The sequence below is a fragment of the Coptis chinensis genome, chromosome 6, assembly GCF_015680905.1.
Source record: "Coptis chinensis isolate HL-2020 chromosome 6, ASM1568090v1, whole genome shotgun sequence".
Classification (NCBI taxonomy): domain Eukaryota; kingdom Viridiplantae; phylum Streptophyta; class Magnoliopsida; order Ranunculales; family Ranunculaceae; genus Coptis; species Coptis chinensis.
In genome coordinates, this window is record NC_141461.1 from 84,065,860 (window position 1) to 84,084,094 (window position 18,235).

The 18,235-nt window shown below is 37.0% G+C and overlaps 2 protein-coding genes across 4 annotated transcripts; both read right to left on the reverse strand.

Moving 5' to 3' along the window:
- Positions 1-464: 464 nt before the first annotated feature.
- LOC147494953 (uncharacterized) lies at positions 465-3,982 on the reverse strand. 2 transcript variants are annotated; one of them, XM_086569441.1, is made up of 6 exons: positions 3,617-3,982; positions 2,274-2,839; positions 1,779-1,971; positions 1,452-1,516; positions 1,107-1,317; positions 465-993 (listed from the first exon to the last, which is right to left on the reverse strand). In XM_086569441.1, the coding sequence occupies exons 2-6, from the start codon at positions 2,660-2,662 to the stop codon at positions 637-639; spliced, it is 1,215 nt and encodes a 404-aa protein (XP_086425567.1). In that variant the 5' UTR covers positions 2,663-2,839; positions 3,617-3,982; the 3' UTR covers positions 465-636. The 2 variants fall into 2 exon arrangements, with proteins under 2 accessions (XP_086425567.1, XP_086425566.1); XM_086569440.1 differs by lacking the exon at positions 3,617-3,982 and adding an exon at positions 3,294-3,577.
- A 3,826-nt stretch (positions 3,983-7,808) lies between these two features.
- LOC147494954 (uncharacterized) lies at positions 7,809-9,274 on the reverse strand. Of its 2 annotated transcripts, none has more exons than XM_086568538.1 (6): positions 9,223-9,274; positions 8,927-9,004; positions 8,805-8,843; positions 8,274-8,337; positions 8,099-8,197; positions 7,809-8,004 (listed from the first exon to the last, which is right to left on the reverse strand). In XM_086568538.1, the coding sequence occupies exons 2-6, from the start codon at positions 8,971-8,973 to the stop codon at positions 7,948-7,950; spliced, it is 306 nt and encodes a 101-aa protein (XP_086424664.1). In that variant the 5' UTR covers positions 8,974-9,004; positions 9,223-9,274; the 3' UTR covers positions 7,809-7,947. The 2 variants fall into 2 exon arrangements, with proteins under 2 accessions (XP_086424664.1, XP_086424663.1); XM_086568537.1 differs by having other exon boundaries at positions 7,819-8,004; positions 8,805-8,855.
- Between the last annotated feature and the right edge of the window lie 8,961 nt (positions 9,275-18,235).

Here is an 18,235-nt window from a genome sequence, read left to right on the forward strand (position 1 = left end):
AAATAAACACAAACAAAGATACTTATTACAAAACTGTGTAATAGTTGAAGAATATTGATTTCATATAAAAACATACCCTTTATTATAGTAGCATATAATTTACATTAGACTTTAGTCTTTTAAACTCATTCAAATCTTAAGCCTACACAGGTCTTTAATTTTCAATATTTAATTATTCAAAAAAAATATAAAAAAAATAAAAAAAATAAAACAAAGCTTGACTGGGTATTGCTTAGATTGGGTCCACCGATTTTTTAAATGACTTGGGCCTAGGCGAGTTGGTTGGGCACCACCTAGCGCCTATGCCCCCCCCTAGACCGATTTTTAGAACAGTGCTATTGCTTAGATTTGGTATAACAGGCAGCCATAAAACTGATGTCCAGGTCTGAAGCCCAACTATTGTTGAGTTGTATTAAAAAAAATTAATGTGACTTGTAGTGGAGAGCCGTAGCTCCTATACCAAATTGCAATGGTAAAGGACTTGTCTAAATCAAGAGACATAGGCCACATATATAGATTCTCATTGTGGATTACAATTTGACAATATGAATATGTTTATTACAAGAAAAGAAACAATATCAAAGAAGTTTAGAAGGAATTTTATTCTCCAATACAAATTAAAGGGTGCCTCCAGAGCTATTTTGTTAAATCGTCCCAATATTTCTTCTCCCACATTTCTACTTGCTTTACAGATTCTTCTATCCTCTTATCTACTGTTATCCGACTATGGGGATCCATAGGAGATGGCAAATTGCATGGCATTGTATCACTAGGAGTTCTCACCATACTATCCTCCATGAACTTCCTAACTAATCCATCCGCAGTACAAGCCATGGTCTCGGAACAGAACTCTATCGCTTTTATAGGTTTAGTAGGTTTGTATTTTAAGAGCTTGGCATACTCGTGTAATAGATGAAACATGTAGTCATACACATATTCCATGGCCACATTTTCGTACATGAAGTTAGTTGCCGCTTGTCCTATTTCTTTGGCCTGATAGAACACATGCATAAAAAGAAAATTAGGACTGATGCTGTTAAGACTAATAAATTGGAGAAAAGGACTAAATGAGTGCACATTTGTGTCTGAGAGCGAGAGAGTGATACCTTTTCTGTGTGTGAATTACCCCACTCCACAGCAAACTTGATAGATCTGCATTTGTCATCTTCCCTTATAGGCCAGTAATGTTGCATAGGTACAAGACCTCTTGTGAAATGATTATAGTACTGGGGTTTTACGATTAGAGTGACAGAATCACATGTCAGTATGTATTTCTCACTAACAGACCAGGCCTTTCCTTCTATGTAGATCTTATATCTGTATAAAATTTTCAGGAAAAAAAGTCCAAAACCTCGGAATTTCAATGAGAGAATACATCAAAACTATCTCTAAAACAAAAGGAGTTATAATCTAAACTGAAGCTCGACGCAAGTAAAAGCTTACACACTTACCTGTGGATGCATTGGTCTGCTAAGTTGGATTTCTTGTAACCTCCTGCTCTTTCAGCATCCCAATCCTGGAAATCTCTGGGTTAACTTACGTATTTAAGCTACTGTGACATATAGTGAGAAGAGCATTTTTTATCTTTCCGATCCACTATCTCCATAATAAAATTTTGTATGCAACAAATGGAGTCATTAAGAATAATATCTGATCACCACTCATCATATATATATTTTAATTACAGCATCAACTTATTTTTTCTATAGTTTTGGCATATGCAACAATGCACTTCACAATAATGAGCACGTAACTTAGAGTGCTTATTTAATTCTTACCTGAACATAGAGACGTGCTTTCCAATCCACCTTGTCTGTGACCTTACATTTGAGTAGGTCCTGCCTTGTCTTCGCAACACGAGGGTTTCCTTTCCAGTAAGCGTATGGTTCCCGTTCTGTCCACTTAACCTTGTCATTCACTTCTTTGAGTTCCTCCAACAAGAACTCCCAGGGCTTTATATTAATGTCAGGCCTGGTAAATATATGCAAGTTTTTTTCAGTCAGAACAATGCATATATTGGAAAAAGAATTTGAACAAGAAATTCTTTCTTTCAGGATTTGTAGGAGTCTCTATATGGTATATAGTAGTATTTAATTTTCTTAACACATACTCTTTTCTTTTGTAGAGAGTAGAGAAAATCTGTAAAAGAAAAAAATGCATGATAAATAGAACTTGTATCACATTGACAGAATATTATCCTTTAAATTGTAACACACTGCAGGGTGTGTAGGGTGAAAAGAAAAAAAGAAAAAGAGAAAGTGTAGAGGCCTTACCAACCCCAGAATGTCCAATCAGGAAACACAATGTTCAAAGTTGCATCGTCTGCGCAATAAGTAAACAAAGGCGGCGGAACTGTGGCATTGGGTCCTGTGTAAGAATCTTTCATGATAAGTGGCTTGTCATTATCAGAATTAAACATGAGATCTAAATCAGGTAATTTTTTTGGGTACAGCTTAAGTAGTTGTAATATGCCCCATAGGGTGGACACAAGTCTAGTTGTTTGGTATGGTCTGCCATATATTTCCACAAAAGCTTTTCCATTTAAGATAACTAATCTGAAATTAGCTCTTCTTCTTGCACTTTCTACCATTTCCATTGTGATACCCGTTTCTTTCCATGGCTGTAAATCTTCGTGCATCCAACTGAAGTAATCGGGACACATTGATGACGGGGAGTGTGGTTCTTGGTCTACAAGTGGCAAGTTGTTGGGACAGGTTTGTGTTTGATTTGTTGTGGTACAATTGAGAGAATAGTGGATTCTGGTTTTCTTTGGGTGAGGTTTATGGCATTGTTTGGGCACAAGGATATATTCTGCTGATGATTCACGGATTGCTATTGGCTGCAATGGGAAATGTATAACCATAAGTCCATAATGAATTTAGAAAAAGAAAAGAAGCGAATAACTCAACATGAAACCAGAATAAATATAGGAACAAAAAAAAACAGAGGCAATCAGCTACTGAAGTCTGAACTGAACTTAACACCAAAATAAGTTTAGGAAAACAAGGAGAATCTGGTAAGAAATACATCGTTGTCTAATGTGTGTGGCACAATACCTAGCTAGTACTGGCCTATGTCATCTTTGTTTTGTTGCTAAACATGTCAGTATATTCGCACTTGTTTCTATTAGGGAAGATTTTGCCACAATGCCACATATAAATCATAACAAATCATCGTTGTCTAAGGAAATGTGACAACCAATCAGGCACTAAACCATGAGTGAACTACAAAAAGTTGCACTAAGATTATGTTTAAAATAAAGTAGTGAAAGAATTCAAAGAAAGAAGACTTACAAAGTTGATGTGGTCATAATAAACCAAGAAAAAAGCAAAGAGAGAACAAATGAAGAGAAACAGAGCAATCTTATTCATTGTTATTCTGGTTGCTGCACTAAATTTTTTTGTTTCTGAAGAATGCCCGTGTACCGGAGCCATTCCAGTAAGTATTAGCTCACCTTTGCATTCTCTCTCTACTAAATATAATCAGATGTAGCTAGTTCACGATAGTCAATCGATAATTCCATTTTTTTTATATTATTATTGTTATAATCAAACTTGAAAAACAGAGAAACCCTTCTTATTTAGAAGAGTGTGTTAGAAATGAGGTACAGATGAACCTTTTAGTGTAAAACACGCCCAGGACTTTCCACATTCCATATATTATTTTGCTGCTTCCGTGAACTCCTTGGGGACAAAAAACTACTGCTTCCAAAGAACATGCCATGTTGCTACATCAGCGACCGTGTCTCCTCTCTTACAGATTCATTACTTGCATTACGCTCCGTTGACATCTGAATAACACGCCATCCTTGCTTTTCTTCAAGATTAGGTGTGCAATGGTTATTGTCAGAGGTTAACTTTGTTTTAACATGTACTATGCTGGATCAAGCAAATTAAATATATAAATTGTAAAATTCTTCGAATGTGTTACGGCAGTCACACACTTACACTCATAGTGCGTGATTTCGAATTCAAACCGAATCTCGGAATTTTGTCGAATATGTCGGTTTTTGACAAAATTGAAAAAATACAATATTTTGTAAATTCCGAAATTTAGTCAGAATACATCGGAATTCTGGTTTTTGCCACTATCCAAGTTCCGGAAATTCCTAAAACCTTAACTATGGGTGCACTAAAACCCAAACTTCTTGCCTTTCTTCCAAGCTAATGACTCCATTATTGAGATCAGATTCCGCTGCCAATTTCAAGCATTTGTAATAGCCATAACTATGACCAGTGATATCACATCTATAAGAGGCCCAAAGCATAACACTTGCATAAGATGGGAGCACATGAACATAACTAGAAAAGGGTAGAGAGAGACAAGTGAGTAATTTTGGACCATGAGATGGGACAGAAATATCAAGGGCTAGGAGAAGACTTAAGGAAGGGTATAAAACCCATAAGAAATAGGGTTTAGAGGTGGTTCTCTAGAGAAAAGAGGCAACTCATAAGAAAGGATAAGGAGAGGAAAGAGAGAGGGGGTGTGTGAACTACGACGACTTAATTCCTGAGGAGGGATACGACATATGAATTACAAATTAGTTTGGTTGAGAAGATGAGGCGAAAAGGGTGGCAGCCACTAATACCCTTTGTACTAGGCAACAAACACAATGAAAAGGCATCATAGTTCAGCGGGTGAAGCAAAAGAAATTGATAACAAGCTAACTTCTCATACCCCTTTAGAAATCCAGTACAACACGAATGGATTGTTGATATATTTATTGGGTTCTCTTCTGTTAGGGAATCCATGTTTCTGCTTTATTTCTTGAAGTTCGTTGACCAATATGGCTCATACAACTTTGGTTTCATAGGTGATTGTCACGCGGTCGCGGTCGAGTCAGCCGGAAAGAGAAGATAAGTCGTATCTCACAATATTATTAGGGACATTAAACTACGTTGAGAAATCCACACTTCATAGTTCTACTGTTCTTATAGAACTAATTAGATGCAAAGGATCAAAATACTAAATTGATGCACGTGATGTAGTTGTTTCTAGTTGGTTAGGTTGTTTTCTATTAATATTTGATTAAGGGATTTGCACTACTGGGGGACTTGCTGCTATTGCTAGTGCTGGTAGTATCAAAAGTGCTTGACGAAATGCACGTGGTCAAAGAAATGGGCATGAGAGCGTTTTTCTAATTTGACTAGTTGATTCCAATCATTATCATTATCTCGTCCACTCTTCTGGCTAAAATCCCAAGCGGATGAGTAAGAGACTCTTTACCTATCAAATCTATTTTATGATTTGAATGCACGGGGCATATATGCAACATCAACTCAGGTAAGTTTTATATATTTAATTATTTGTGAGTGAATCAATATCCACTTTCAGCATGTGATCATAAGTAAAATGGTTTACCATGTTCCTGATAGGGTTATATACTAAAAGCATTACTTTTGTATTAACTCTAATTTTTTATATTTTGAATGAAAATCATATGGGCAAATGTTATGCATATTATATATGTTATTAGGTATATGCATGTGTCTAATACTTTATGTTGTAGATGATATGGTGTGAACACACAGAAGATCATATCATCAATACCTTATAAAGTATAAGTAATCGTTCACAACCTAGATGGATTTGGACAAACCATTAGTACGATTATAGTATAATTTGGTATTAGTCTATCTTGTCTATAGGATTACACTAGTACACTTTGTGTGTATTGAACAGGACCAAGTGAGGTTGTTTCTCCTTATACTGACTATATAAGAGAACAAATGCATCTGTTATTATGGGTGTTTGTCCTCCTAATCCGGATATAATAACGGACACTTACATGCATTGTACATTGCTTTAAATCATCAATGAGTGAGATTCATTTGTGAATCAACAAACTCGATGGATTGGGTAATGACAATGTATGTAAGGTGTGTTGTTGATTATAGAAGGAATTCATGTCCCACAAGAAGTCGGGTTGATGATGTCCCCTTGAGGAGCTAAAAAAGATTGTCATGTAAACTCTGCAGGTGGATTTATTCCGACATGACAATGAGGTTGAGTGGTACTACTCAAGGACATAAGAAGTTGATTAATATAGTTGTCAGTAACTTGACTTAATCAACAGACCTTCAGTATCTTAAACACGGGGAGATCAACGAGCATATAATTTGGAGCCCATAAAGACTGACACGTAATTTGGGATTAGGGCGGTAGTGCAACAATGGCCTTTAGTGGAATATGCCATTTGTTGACGGACTTGGGCCGTGTGTTCTGGACGAACATGGGAAGCCCAAGCCCGTCAGGAGGCTCAACCTTAATTTCTCCTCATGGTCCCTATTGTAGCCTATAAATAGAATACTTTCTCTCTGGCCGAAATTCACTATTCATTGTTCTGAAAAAGAGGCAAGAAAAGTAGATCTGAATTCGTTTATGATCTTGAGAGAAAGAAGGGGTTGGTAGATCGTTGTCCACACAACGTCCAATCTGTTCTAAAGGAATACAACAGAAGATCAAGGGGTTGATTTCGGATTTGATAAAGCTTGGATTCTCAGAGTTATCTAAATCGGATTTAAAGGTATGTTTTCAATCACAAATCGTGGACACCCATTGATTCCGCTGCGCGTGGTGTTCGCGGTTTATAGCAATAATCATTCTGAAATAACGGTTCCTACAGTTCCTGAGTTGTTTTGCTGTGAGATTAATCATATGGGTAGTTGTTTTATTTCATTCAAGTTCCTAAGTGTATAAAGAATAATGTTTGAAACTTTGACTAGCTAGCCGAGGCATTTTGCTACATGAATATCAAGGGAATTTAGTGAAGCTTTCTTTTATTAGATATATATTTGTGTTATTGCATGGAGTTATAATGATCTCTCTTTGTCACAGATGGTCACTCAATTTGGGTATGTTTAAAGTGCAATTGTTTTATTTCTTAGCTTGGATGATTTAGGTCTCATAGCTAAAGAGAGAGATTTTATGTACCGTTGCATTCTATTGGTTCATGATATAGTATAATAATACGCTCTGGATGTCGACTACTGGGTGAATATATAGTAGTTGAGATTCTCAACTGAGATTAGGGAACAAATGAAGAATGAAGGTGCCCTTTTGTATAGGTCATCACTATATGACGCTTTCAATTTTAACATTAGAGTTCCGTGAACTAAACCGTTACTGTGCATATATATTTTTTTAGTGTATATAATTAAGCGTTGGAGTAGCTATTAAGCTTGAGGAGTTAAGACTAAATACTAACATAGCTGTATTGAGATAAGCTCTATGTGTAAGAGACATGATGTCTGTAAGTAGATTGACGAGTCACAACAGTGGAGCAAACATGTTCGGAGAATATTCAACAACAGCGACGGTGATAAAGTTTGGAGACAGAGGAACAATGAGGTCAATAGGTTGGGACTGAGATCAACGGCTTGGAGCATCACTACTACAGAATGACACTTATACCACTGTTTTTAAGTGTGGTATAAATATATTTACCACTGTTATACAACCGTGACAATAGGTGGTGTGGTATATAATAATAGCAAAACTGTGGTATATATGTTTAACGGATACCACGGTTTTTCAAAGAACCGTGGTTTGTAATGCCCATTATATACCGCGGTTATCAACATAACCGTGGTATATAAGCTATTGAAACCGTGGTTTATATTAGTGTATGTGTTATAATGCCGTGGTATATAGTTATACTAAACACTACGGTTTATGCCAAACCGTGGTATATATATTAAACACTACATACAACATTTCCATCTTCCCAACAAATTCCAAAATGTACAATAAACTATCAAACATTGCAAAAAAAACTTTCATTAATTTTTTTAGTGCACTAAGAAAACAAACTTCAAATTCCTTTTCATAAATTAAAAATGTAAGACTCTAAATTAAACTGGAGGGATCCGAACATAGCTAAAACTCATCCTCATTCGCTTCCGACTGAAACACCCCATTTTCCTGGATGAACTGAATAATATCGAGTCAAACACCGTCAAGTTCATCTTGCGTGTATGTCTCCTTCAGTTCTAAATTTGTTATCTGGATGAGTCAAAGCACAACATGTGGAGTTACTATATAAGAATAAGGCGAAGTCGTTGAGCCAAATAAAGTGTTTGCCAAAACTTTCAAATACCTTATTTTCAAATGATTCAGTTGAACAAGTTTCTACTATTTCCCTCATAAACTTCATTGTATAATACCCACACTCTATGCCACCTGGTTGATATGGGCCCTAACATATAGACTCACAACATATGTAAACATATACTTTTCAAAGAAAAAGACAATAATGTGTAGGATTTGTTTACCTTGATCTTGTCCCACTTCAGCAGAACTCGTTTCCCATCAACCCTTTGCAATGTGAGGACCGCACTTCACAATAAGATAAATGCAAAACATTTAATTCACAAGGTTTAGAGACAACCAATAGAAACTAAGCTACATTTTATTAAGCGAAACATGATTCACTCCCACATAGTTTGTACATACAGGTTTTCACCTCACACATGGCTGCCAAGAGGTTTGAGAATAGATGCATTGAAAGAGAATCGAAGAAACTAGAAAGATTAAAGCAAAACACCACCAGGTAATAGGGGTAAACAAGTAGGTTCCTCATCAGACGATTTACTCCATCCATAAATTAACATTTTTTTACGGTAAGGATGATCAATGATAATCATCAACTTGACACATTATGAAACAAAAAGGAATAAGGTGGTTCGCAGTATCTTCAAAACCAAATTAATATGAATGGAAAACCAGGAAAAAAAATATCAATCATTTACTTCCTAAGTTGCACTGCAATAAAAAAAAAGTAATATCAGAGAGAGTGTCCTTACCGGAGAGTTGATGTAGCTTGCCCCTTGCCCAAAAGATCCCTGATGAGTGAGCTGTGAAATTCAATTACCCGTATTTACAACAACTCTTTAAATCCCAAAAGACTATTGAAATGTAATAATACCTGGGAACTTTGACCCGATTGAACTCCAGCAGCCTCTTTTCTACCATGATCACCCTTCACAGATCCTTTGCTATCACCCTGTCGAAATTGCAATTCCTCAGATAAAGTAAATATTGTGTAGAAAATTAAGCTACAATTGACAAGTCACGTGAATGGATCAAGCTACTTTGTAGTGTCCTCTCCATTTTCAAGTAGAGAGAGAGAGAGAGGGCGGAAGGGGAAACGTGACTCCTATAGGCAAAGCAAATTATCCAAACTATAGCAAAATATCTGGAAAGACAAGGACTTGTGCTTACTGCACGTAAAGCTTTGGCCCTTAGTATAGGAGAGTTTTCCCTTAAACTTGCCTGCAAAAAAATAAATAAACAAACAAATAATATAATATAAGCAATTGTTTGATCTCAAAAATAAGAGTGTTGCACTGTATCATATTCTCATACACGCATTTGAAATGTGAAAACAACAACTCGATCATTTTATAAGCGCACTAAACATTCGATAAAATAGTTAGTAACAACGTAAGTTTTATCACCTCATATATGCAACCATACAAGGAGACTCGACAAATTCAAGATTACAAACATTTTTCACGTCATTTGTCTCTATATATGAAAACTCCACGTTGGTTCCGAATAATTCTGGTCCATATAGAAACTTAAGTCGACCACTTTGAATAATTGTACCAATCATGGCACCAAAGGAAGTGCATAGATCGCTTCCTTTGATGTGGCCAGGTGACTTAGTTTTTTCGCCTTTACTTTTATTCGGTTGCCCTATTTGTCCCTAATTCAGAAACTGAATAAAAGATAAGCATAAAAAATTATAATGTCATGTGCAGCAAGGGTGGCCACAACATGGCCTATGTGTACGTGGACTGGAAGTGGTCTGTAGGTGGCCTGCAGTGGGCTGTGTTATGGCCTGCAGTGGACTGTGTTATGGCCTATGTGTACGTGGACTAGAAGTGGTCTGTAGGTGGCCTGCAGTGGCATTGAGAACTAATGAAGGGAAAGTCTTGGCAGCAGCAAAAGGCATATCTCAATTTAATTTACTTGTTCTTTTTTATTGACTTTAATTACAAGTTTCTTAGTCAGGATCAAAAGCATTAAGTTTGTATCACTTAAATCTGAATTCAATACTTAGGGGGTCCTCCACTTCAGTAAGTAGGAAACACAAAGAAAACAAAAATGTATTGCATAATCAGTGTGACATCTACGTGTATTTAAGCAAAAAGATGTGGAGTCCAAAATTCAATTTAAACAACCCACTTTATGTAGAGCATAACTCTTGACCCCGATATCCAAATGTAACAAAACAATATTCATTAGAAAATAGACACAGAGAACTAACTATTATGTAGAGGTCATTGAAGCTAAATGTGACTCTAACCTTGCCAAAACACAGCTGGAAAGCAGTCCAGTGCTGTAGCCATGGGCAGGCTACACCACTACAACACAATATTCTCAAATTCTGACTAATAGACAATGGCTATGAATAAATATGGTTGCTACTTACTTCTCCCTTGCACATCCACTATACAGGGTAGCCAAAAATGTATTCAACCAAGCTTCTGTCCCTTGTAGCCAAATTGCATGAGTGATAGGTCTTACGTGTAAAGGGTCCTGTACCCATGACTCAAAATTTCCTTGCCAAGCTACATGAAATAGATTTCCGAAAGTCCACAGAAATATATTATGGAAACAAGTGGTAGGAGATTTAAGAATAAGGTTTAACCTGCAACTTATATGTTGTCCAATTGGTCCCAATACTGAAGAACTCGTAGGAAAGCAAACTTAAACTTAGTGACATTGTGGCTGAGCTGAATGCATTCAACAAGTTTGAACTACTTGAACTTTTCAGGATCTAAGCAACCTGAAAACACCAATCACCACTGAATGCACCTTCGTTCTTAGGAACTGTATAATCTAACGTAAGGAACATGTTGAGACATTCTAAAGTATTTTGCGTATATATGAACTGTTCTTATCAAGGAGAAAAGAAGAATGCACCGTGCTACAAGTTGGGTCATCAAAATACAGTATGAGTGTATGATTGCTGCAATGTAATAAAGAGAAAATAGATATTTTTTATCAATCACATCGATGCAAACCTTGCTTCTTAAAATCAATAGTTCATTTGAAACAAGTCTCTTCAACAGTGTTCCATAGGCATAATAGCAATACACGGTTTCATGGGAAAGTGAGTGCAACATCATGACAACTTCTAGAGCATCAAACAATAGAAACATCCAAGGGCATACTGAGTGGAAAAGAAACAAGATAATTAATGTTTTAAAATTTGAAGCAAAGAGCATTACAAAAAGAGAAATGGATGTCCTACCATAGAAGCAAATCGTCCCAACCGCAAAAAGCTTGGTACCATTTCACAAGCAGAATGAATTTTAACCACAATAAGATCAAATGAAACAATATATCATTTACTACAAGATATAATGAGGATCGGTCGCGATTAATGTTAACTTACAGCTATTGCACCTATTCTCTGTAATAGTGAGTAAGAAGCTCCACCCAAAGCAACTTGCAAACACGCACAAAGAAGAAATAATTGCAAGTAATTCATATATCTATATATAGTAAGTAAAACATTTTGGAGAAATATACAATCTTATGTTTAGTTGATAGGTTAAAAGAGTAAACACTAACCTGAAAAGCATTATCCGGACAGCTGAAGAAGAACTTCGCAATGGGTCCAGCACTACCGACAAGTGGTGGTCGAAGAGAAACAGTTGGAGCAGGAAGCCAGACAAGCATAAAATCACCAACTATGGCCATTACCTAGAAAAAAATGGCTATAAATGTTAATGTTCTAAAATAATTGAATAAATTCCTATTAAATAAACAAATGAACAACAATGCCAATATATGGGGAAAAACCATGCATCTTATATCATCTTTCCCATTATTTGGGGAATGGTCAATGAAGATAGATTTTATAAGCTTTTAGTAACAATATCTATACTGACCTCCAAACTGATGTGGTAATAACTGGTTAAGGAATAGTCCTCAAGAATGTTATATCTTTCATACAAGATTGACCAACACAAACATGAACAAAAACATTTTCATAGACAAAACTACACAAGAACCACATGATTCAAAAGTGCGTCATGTTTAGTGTGAAGAGTCATACCACATCGGCTATAACAAAATCCAGTTCCTTCATAAAAATTTCTTTGCGCTTTTCATACTCTGCAGCAGTCTAGAAAAAGTACCAATAAGGAATAAGATTTCATGCATTTGATAAATGCTTTATTCTAAAGAAAATACACTATACAAGAAGTTACTCTATCAGCATAAAAGAAAGACACTCAATAAGATCAGGACTTCATCTGTTCATATACAAGTAATAGTCCAGCTGCATTAAGGGGGCCAAAACCAATTCCCAAAAACAAAACACGGGAGAAATACACTCGAACCGAGAAAACAGTCTTCATTATTGTAAGAAATCAGTAGAGCCTAGTGGATAGAATTGAAGGGGCAGAGTGCATTATGCAAGCAGATTATATATATATAATTCGTGCTTGCAAACATTAAGCACTAAGCAAACTCGCACAGTTAATCACTTGAACAATGAAAGAAGTATGTGATCTAACTAACTAAACAAAACATACTAGCAATACAAAAAAAAAAAAGAAAAATGCAAACAAATTCAGCTTTTTGGGTTTTCTTTAATAAAATTCCCAATTTGTTTTGATGAAAGAGAGAATATCCAATTGGTCAACGGTCAACCTGATATCCAAGCTTTGAAGCTTACCTCTAACTAAATTCTCACCTGTCATGGTAGGCATGCCCCCAATGAAAGAAGAGAGAGCGAGAGTAGCATTGAGCGCAATGGAATGAGCTGAGATCCGAATCAAAGAGCTTTAATCGGTTGTTAACTTCAAAATTAAGGAACCAGATTAAAGAGAAACGAACGAGAGAATTTCTGGATCGAACATCATTGAGGTGGAACTAAAGCTTCCGGGGAGAGAGAGAGTGAAGAGTTTTGAGAAAGTGTAGATCGTGGGGTAAAGTTTACTGTTTAAAATATTATCGAAAAAAAAAAGTGTAATGTTTAAACTTTAAGAACCAACTTACAATTCTCAGTTTCTCCTAGGCCATTGACTGGCTGTCAATATATCGGTTTGGGTCAGATTCTGGAAAATAAATTAAATTAATTAATTTCAGCCACACAATTGTTAAACATATACAAAACTAATCATAAATATTACTAAAATAATATCGTACCGATTCGGGTTCATATTGGTTCGGTAGAGGGCAAACCCAAAACCAAATCAATATCTTATCAGTTTGGTTTGGTTTCGGGTCGGTATAGGGCAAACCAAATTACTAAAACCCAAACCATTTTTTATCAGTTTGGTTCGGATCGGTTATCTGGTTATCGAAACCCATTGATAGCCCTAGCCGTGACAAGAAATTAGAACATCAGAGTTTAAAGGAAGCGGGAGACAGAGGGAGATGAGAGTGAGCGTGGGGCGTGAGTGTGTTCGAATTACTTTTTTGTAGTGGAGTTGTGGGCGCACTAGACCAAAAATTAGTTGGGTCAAATAATGGGTCAAACTGTCACTTAAGGGTCGGATAATATGTAACTATTTTAGTGAAATAGTTACAAATAGTTCTCCACACATATACACTTTCTTTAGGAAAAAAAAACTATTTGTGACCGTTTCGAAAACACACGTGACCAAAAACTTTTTAAAACAGTCACAAAAACCATTTTCTGTCATTTGTGACCGTTCCGAATAAAACAGTCACAAATAACATTTTAAAACAGTCACAAAAATCCTTTTTTCTACTAGTGAGAACTGTAGAAGTTGTGGGGAGAGACCGAGAGAATAGCGGGAATCCAATTTGAATGAGTTTCGTACTGTGTATTTTTTTTTTCGCGTATTTGACTGTTTGGTATAAAGTCATAAACCACAATAGAAAGTGGAAAATTTATATACCACTGTTTATGTTTAAGGTAGTGGGGATGTGGAGTACTCTCATGCTGAAAAAAAAACTAACCATGGTATATGGCCCAACTTATCCCACGGTTTTCATGTAACTGTGGCATATACTAGTAAACCAATGACCAAAGAAATTTCCGCCGTGGTATATAAGTATTTCCCACGGTTTTTGGAAGAACCGTGGTATAAACGTTCTTATTGACCGTGGTATATGTGTCATTCTGTAGTAGTGCATCCAAATACGAATGGTAAGATGATTACAAAAAAGGTGGAGAGACATACACTACGGTAGGTAACTCATTTATTTGACCGTCATGTACATAATAGACGGATGAATAGTGACACTGCACGGCCGTCAACCAGAGTTACACTGGGGGCAAACAAGTCTTGTCCTCGTCCTTGGTAGAGATGTATGTGGGGACATATTGGGATTGTCCCCAGATCTCATGGTATTCCATGGACCTATTCGCTCTAGGAGACCGCGGACCATGAATGAGAAACATGGTCATACACCTTAGGGTAAGACGGATTGTACATTGTCTTGAGCATATAATCGCCATTACATTTGTATGCAAATATTTATGCTGAATTAATGTTCTTTGTTAAAACTCACGCGTTATTTGTGCAACACTCAAACATGAAAGTTTCAGGTTATAGATAAAGAGAAAGACCCGCGGTACCGCGGAACAGAGTTGAGATTGAGCTTGTATTCATAGATGGATCCATCTTACCTCATTTATTATATTACCTTGTTTGCATGCATTATATTGCCATCAAAGAGCTTACTTTCTGCACTAAATGTTTATTGCATGATATAGCATTGAGTGAGATCGGGGTAGAGCCCCATACTAGCTATACGGGGATCCTCGGAATCTACTAGGGTTCACTGCACCTAAGGTGCATGATACCCGGAGACTAAACCACAACAAGAACACATTCCACGGAGGGGTTGAGCCCTTCGCAGACATGGTGTTGAGTTTGAAGAGTGAGCGAAAGGGATGAGACCCTTCGCGAATATGGTAATGAGTTCTATAAAGGAGAGCCGACGGCGGGGTTGAGACACTTCGCAGGCATGAGGATTGAAGGGGATAAGACCCTTCGTAGATATGATGTTGGGTTTTACAAATGATAATGGAAGGGAAGAAACTGATAAGAGCCCAAAACTGTAGTTTTAACCCTGTAACAGTCATACTTTTAGACCACTTATGTGAGTAATAATTAAGAGTTAATACTGATTACGTGTTTTTATGCATTCCAGGCGTAAAAGTCCATTATGTGCAGAAATGTGCCACTTTAGCGAGATAAAGGAGCAAAGGTCGGTTGCTAAGGAGTTCTATGATTAAAGGCCAAGATTCAAGAAGACAAAGCCTCTGTAAAGCCCGGTCAAAAGATGAAGAGTCAAGGTCCACGCGGCGTAAAAGCACAAAGTCAACAGAACTTCCGAAGACCATATATCTTTGGACTCAGACCTCGGAATTGGGCCTACCTTATGTCAAAATGACCGGCTCGGAAAGAGCTTTCCAATGGTCTAAGCCTTGATCCAATCAAAGGATCAGAAGTGGACGAAAAGTCTGTTGAAGCCAACTGCAGCTGAAGAGGCCTTTTTGGACTGAAAGTATTGGGTTTTGGGCCTGATTCTCTGGCCCAAAACATGGCTCCAAGCCCATGCACAATTTTTGGATCTGAACGTATAAAAACCAAAGCTTAGCTCTTTGTTAATGGTAGTTAGTTAGACCTAAAACCATATAGATAATTCTAGATCTAGTTTTCAGTAGATTAATTAAGTTTTAGTTCCATTTTCAATTCTTGTTTTAGATTAAGTCTTTGAATCATTGTTCTTGATTGATTAGATAAATAAAATAGTTATTTTGTCAATTTCAATTTTTGTCATCTCAATTTATAGATCTAGTTTTAATTCTTGTTGATTATCATTTCGTAGTTTAAGTAGATTGAAACATTGTTAGTTAATTTAGTTAAGTTAGAATTTTAATATGATGAGTAGTTATAATTCAATGGGAAATGAGGGGTTGATGACTCAAGGCTAAAATCTCCATTAGAGGGGTTGATGAAGCCTTGATGAAAACTTAGTGGTATAGTGTAGAAGCATTGTAGAATCTATTCCACTCTAGAAGGTCGTGATTCGCCATGAGAATGGGTGGACGACCTCACATGCTAGTTAGTATTCGGTAGAAATGCCATGAACACTAGGGATTAGAACTCGAATTTCTTGCCGTAAGAACGCAAGAATCGAGATACAAGAATCTATGCTAGGTTATTAAGTTGGATTCGAGGTGGATTCAATTCCCCTCTAATCCTTTATCTAGATTCAAAAACAATCATATTTCCATAGCATTCGTAGTTTAAATTCAACATAATCAATTTCATATAGGTATCGTGTATATAACACCCTTCAGAAAAGCTCTCATTAGACTTAAGACCGACTAATTAGACTAGAAAACATTCCATGCTAGAGCACTAGGAGTGGAACGAATTTGTTACTCCACTCTATTTCGATAGAATTGAGAGTAGAAACTTTGATAAACATATAGGCTCATAATCTAGTTTTAGTTTACTTACGTTCTGAGTTCATCGTTCATTTCATAGGTAAACTATCAATCATTTGTTTTATCAAATGGCGCCGCTGCCATCTTAGTTGCACTTTAGCATTGTTATCATAGTAGAATTAGTCATTTTTAAGTCCCATTAAACCCACCCACCCTCGTTTGATTCATACTGTGGTTATCCGTTTCAGCGTTGAAAAATTCTGCGACAAAATTACACTGAGCGCGATCGCGCCTATAAGGAGCGCACCTACACCCTATAGCCTGGAACACGGAGCGCGACTGCCCCATACGGGAGCACCACCTAAGTTATCGGAACACGAGCGACCAGCCCCATGTGGAGCGCGACCATCTAAAAACACTGAAATTTCAAGTTACACGGAGCGACCAAGGCTCTACGCGAAGCGCCTAAGCCAAATTTTCCGGATTTCTACAGGTTTGTTTCGAACTTAGATTGTTTAAGTTTTTCAGTGTTCTAACTTGTTATTTACACTAAACACGCGTAAACAAGACGCTATTCATAAGCAAAGCAAGGACGCTATCAGGTATTCCTTTCTTCCATACCTCGCATCTCCAGTTAGAGGTTCATACTAATATATCAAGATTGTTTGGATTGTTGTCGTGTTTAGACTTAGACTTGCATGAGATTAAGGTCTGGTCGGAGAAAAACACCCAACGTAATTAACCGTCAACGTCAACAAACAAATTTATCGAGTATACCAATCACTACACCTCTAACTACTATCCCACCAACCACACCTGACACAATGGCTGAAGAAAGAGAGACTCCTCTCTCCGACTTTTACAACATTCCATCATCCTACGGTTGGTACGGAACAAATTAAACTGAGGGTATTTCCCTTCACCTTAGCCGATAAGGCAGCGTCTTGGTTAACTGCCCAAAGCGCTAACTCAGGGACTCGTGGGCTAAACTTGTTCAAATTGTTTATGGAACATTTTACCCACCCCTAAAGACGGATGAGATGCTTTCCAAGATTCATTTTTCCGACAAAATCCTCATGAATCGCTTTTACGAGGGCTTGGAATCGCTTCACCGATCCGCTTATTGAGTGTCCACACCATAACCTAGCAAAAGACACGTTAGTTCGTGCCTTTTTCAAAGGACTTCAACATCACCATAAAGAAGTCCTTGACATAATGAATGGGGGTAGTTTCCTAAGTAAAGGAGCCTCGGAGGCTTACAAATTTTTAGAAGATCAAACTAAACGTAATAACAATTGGGGGGGTAGTGATGATATCCTCCACGCAGTTAGTTCTTCTTCAACAGTTAAGGCCGCCGGTATGTTTGAGATGAAACCCGATCTAGAACTTAAAAATTTAATCGAATCTCTAACTAAAAAGGTTGAGGCTATTTCGGCAACAAAAGCCTACCCCCGTCATGAATGTTAACTCCAACCCATGTAATGTCCGTTTTGAGTCCCGAGCACCCCGACTCCTATTGTCCTTTAAGCCTATGAACAACAACAATTAGAGCAAGATAATGTGTACTCCATTAATAACTATCCTATTCCTAATGCCCCATGGAGACAACATCCCAACTTTAGTTGGCTAAAACAATCAACAAGTTTCACCTCCGTGGTCTAATAACCAAAATGTTAGGCAAGCGAACAACTATAATCAAGCTCCACCTAGGCAAGGCCAGGGACTAAGTCAGGGAAATTATAATAATTATAACAACCAAGCGCAACCACGACAAGGTTTAGCACAAGGTCAGGGTAATTATAATAGTTATAATACCAATAGAGGTATCGTTCCGGTTAA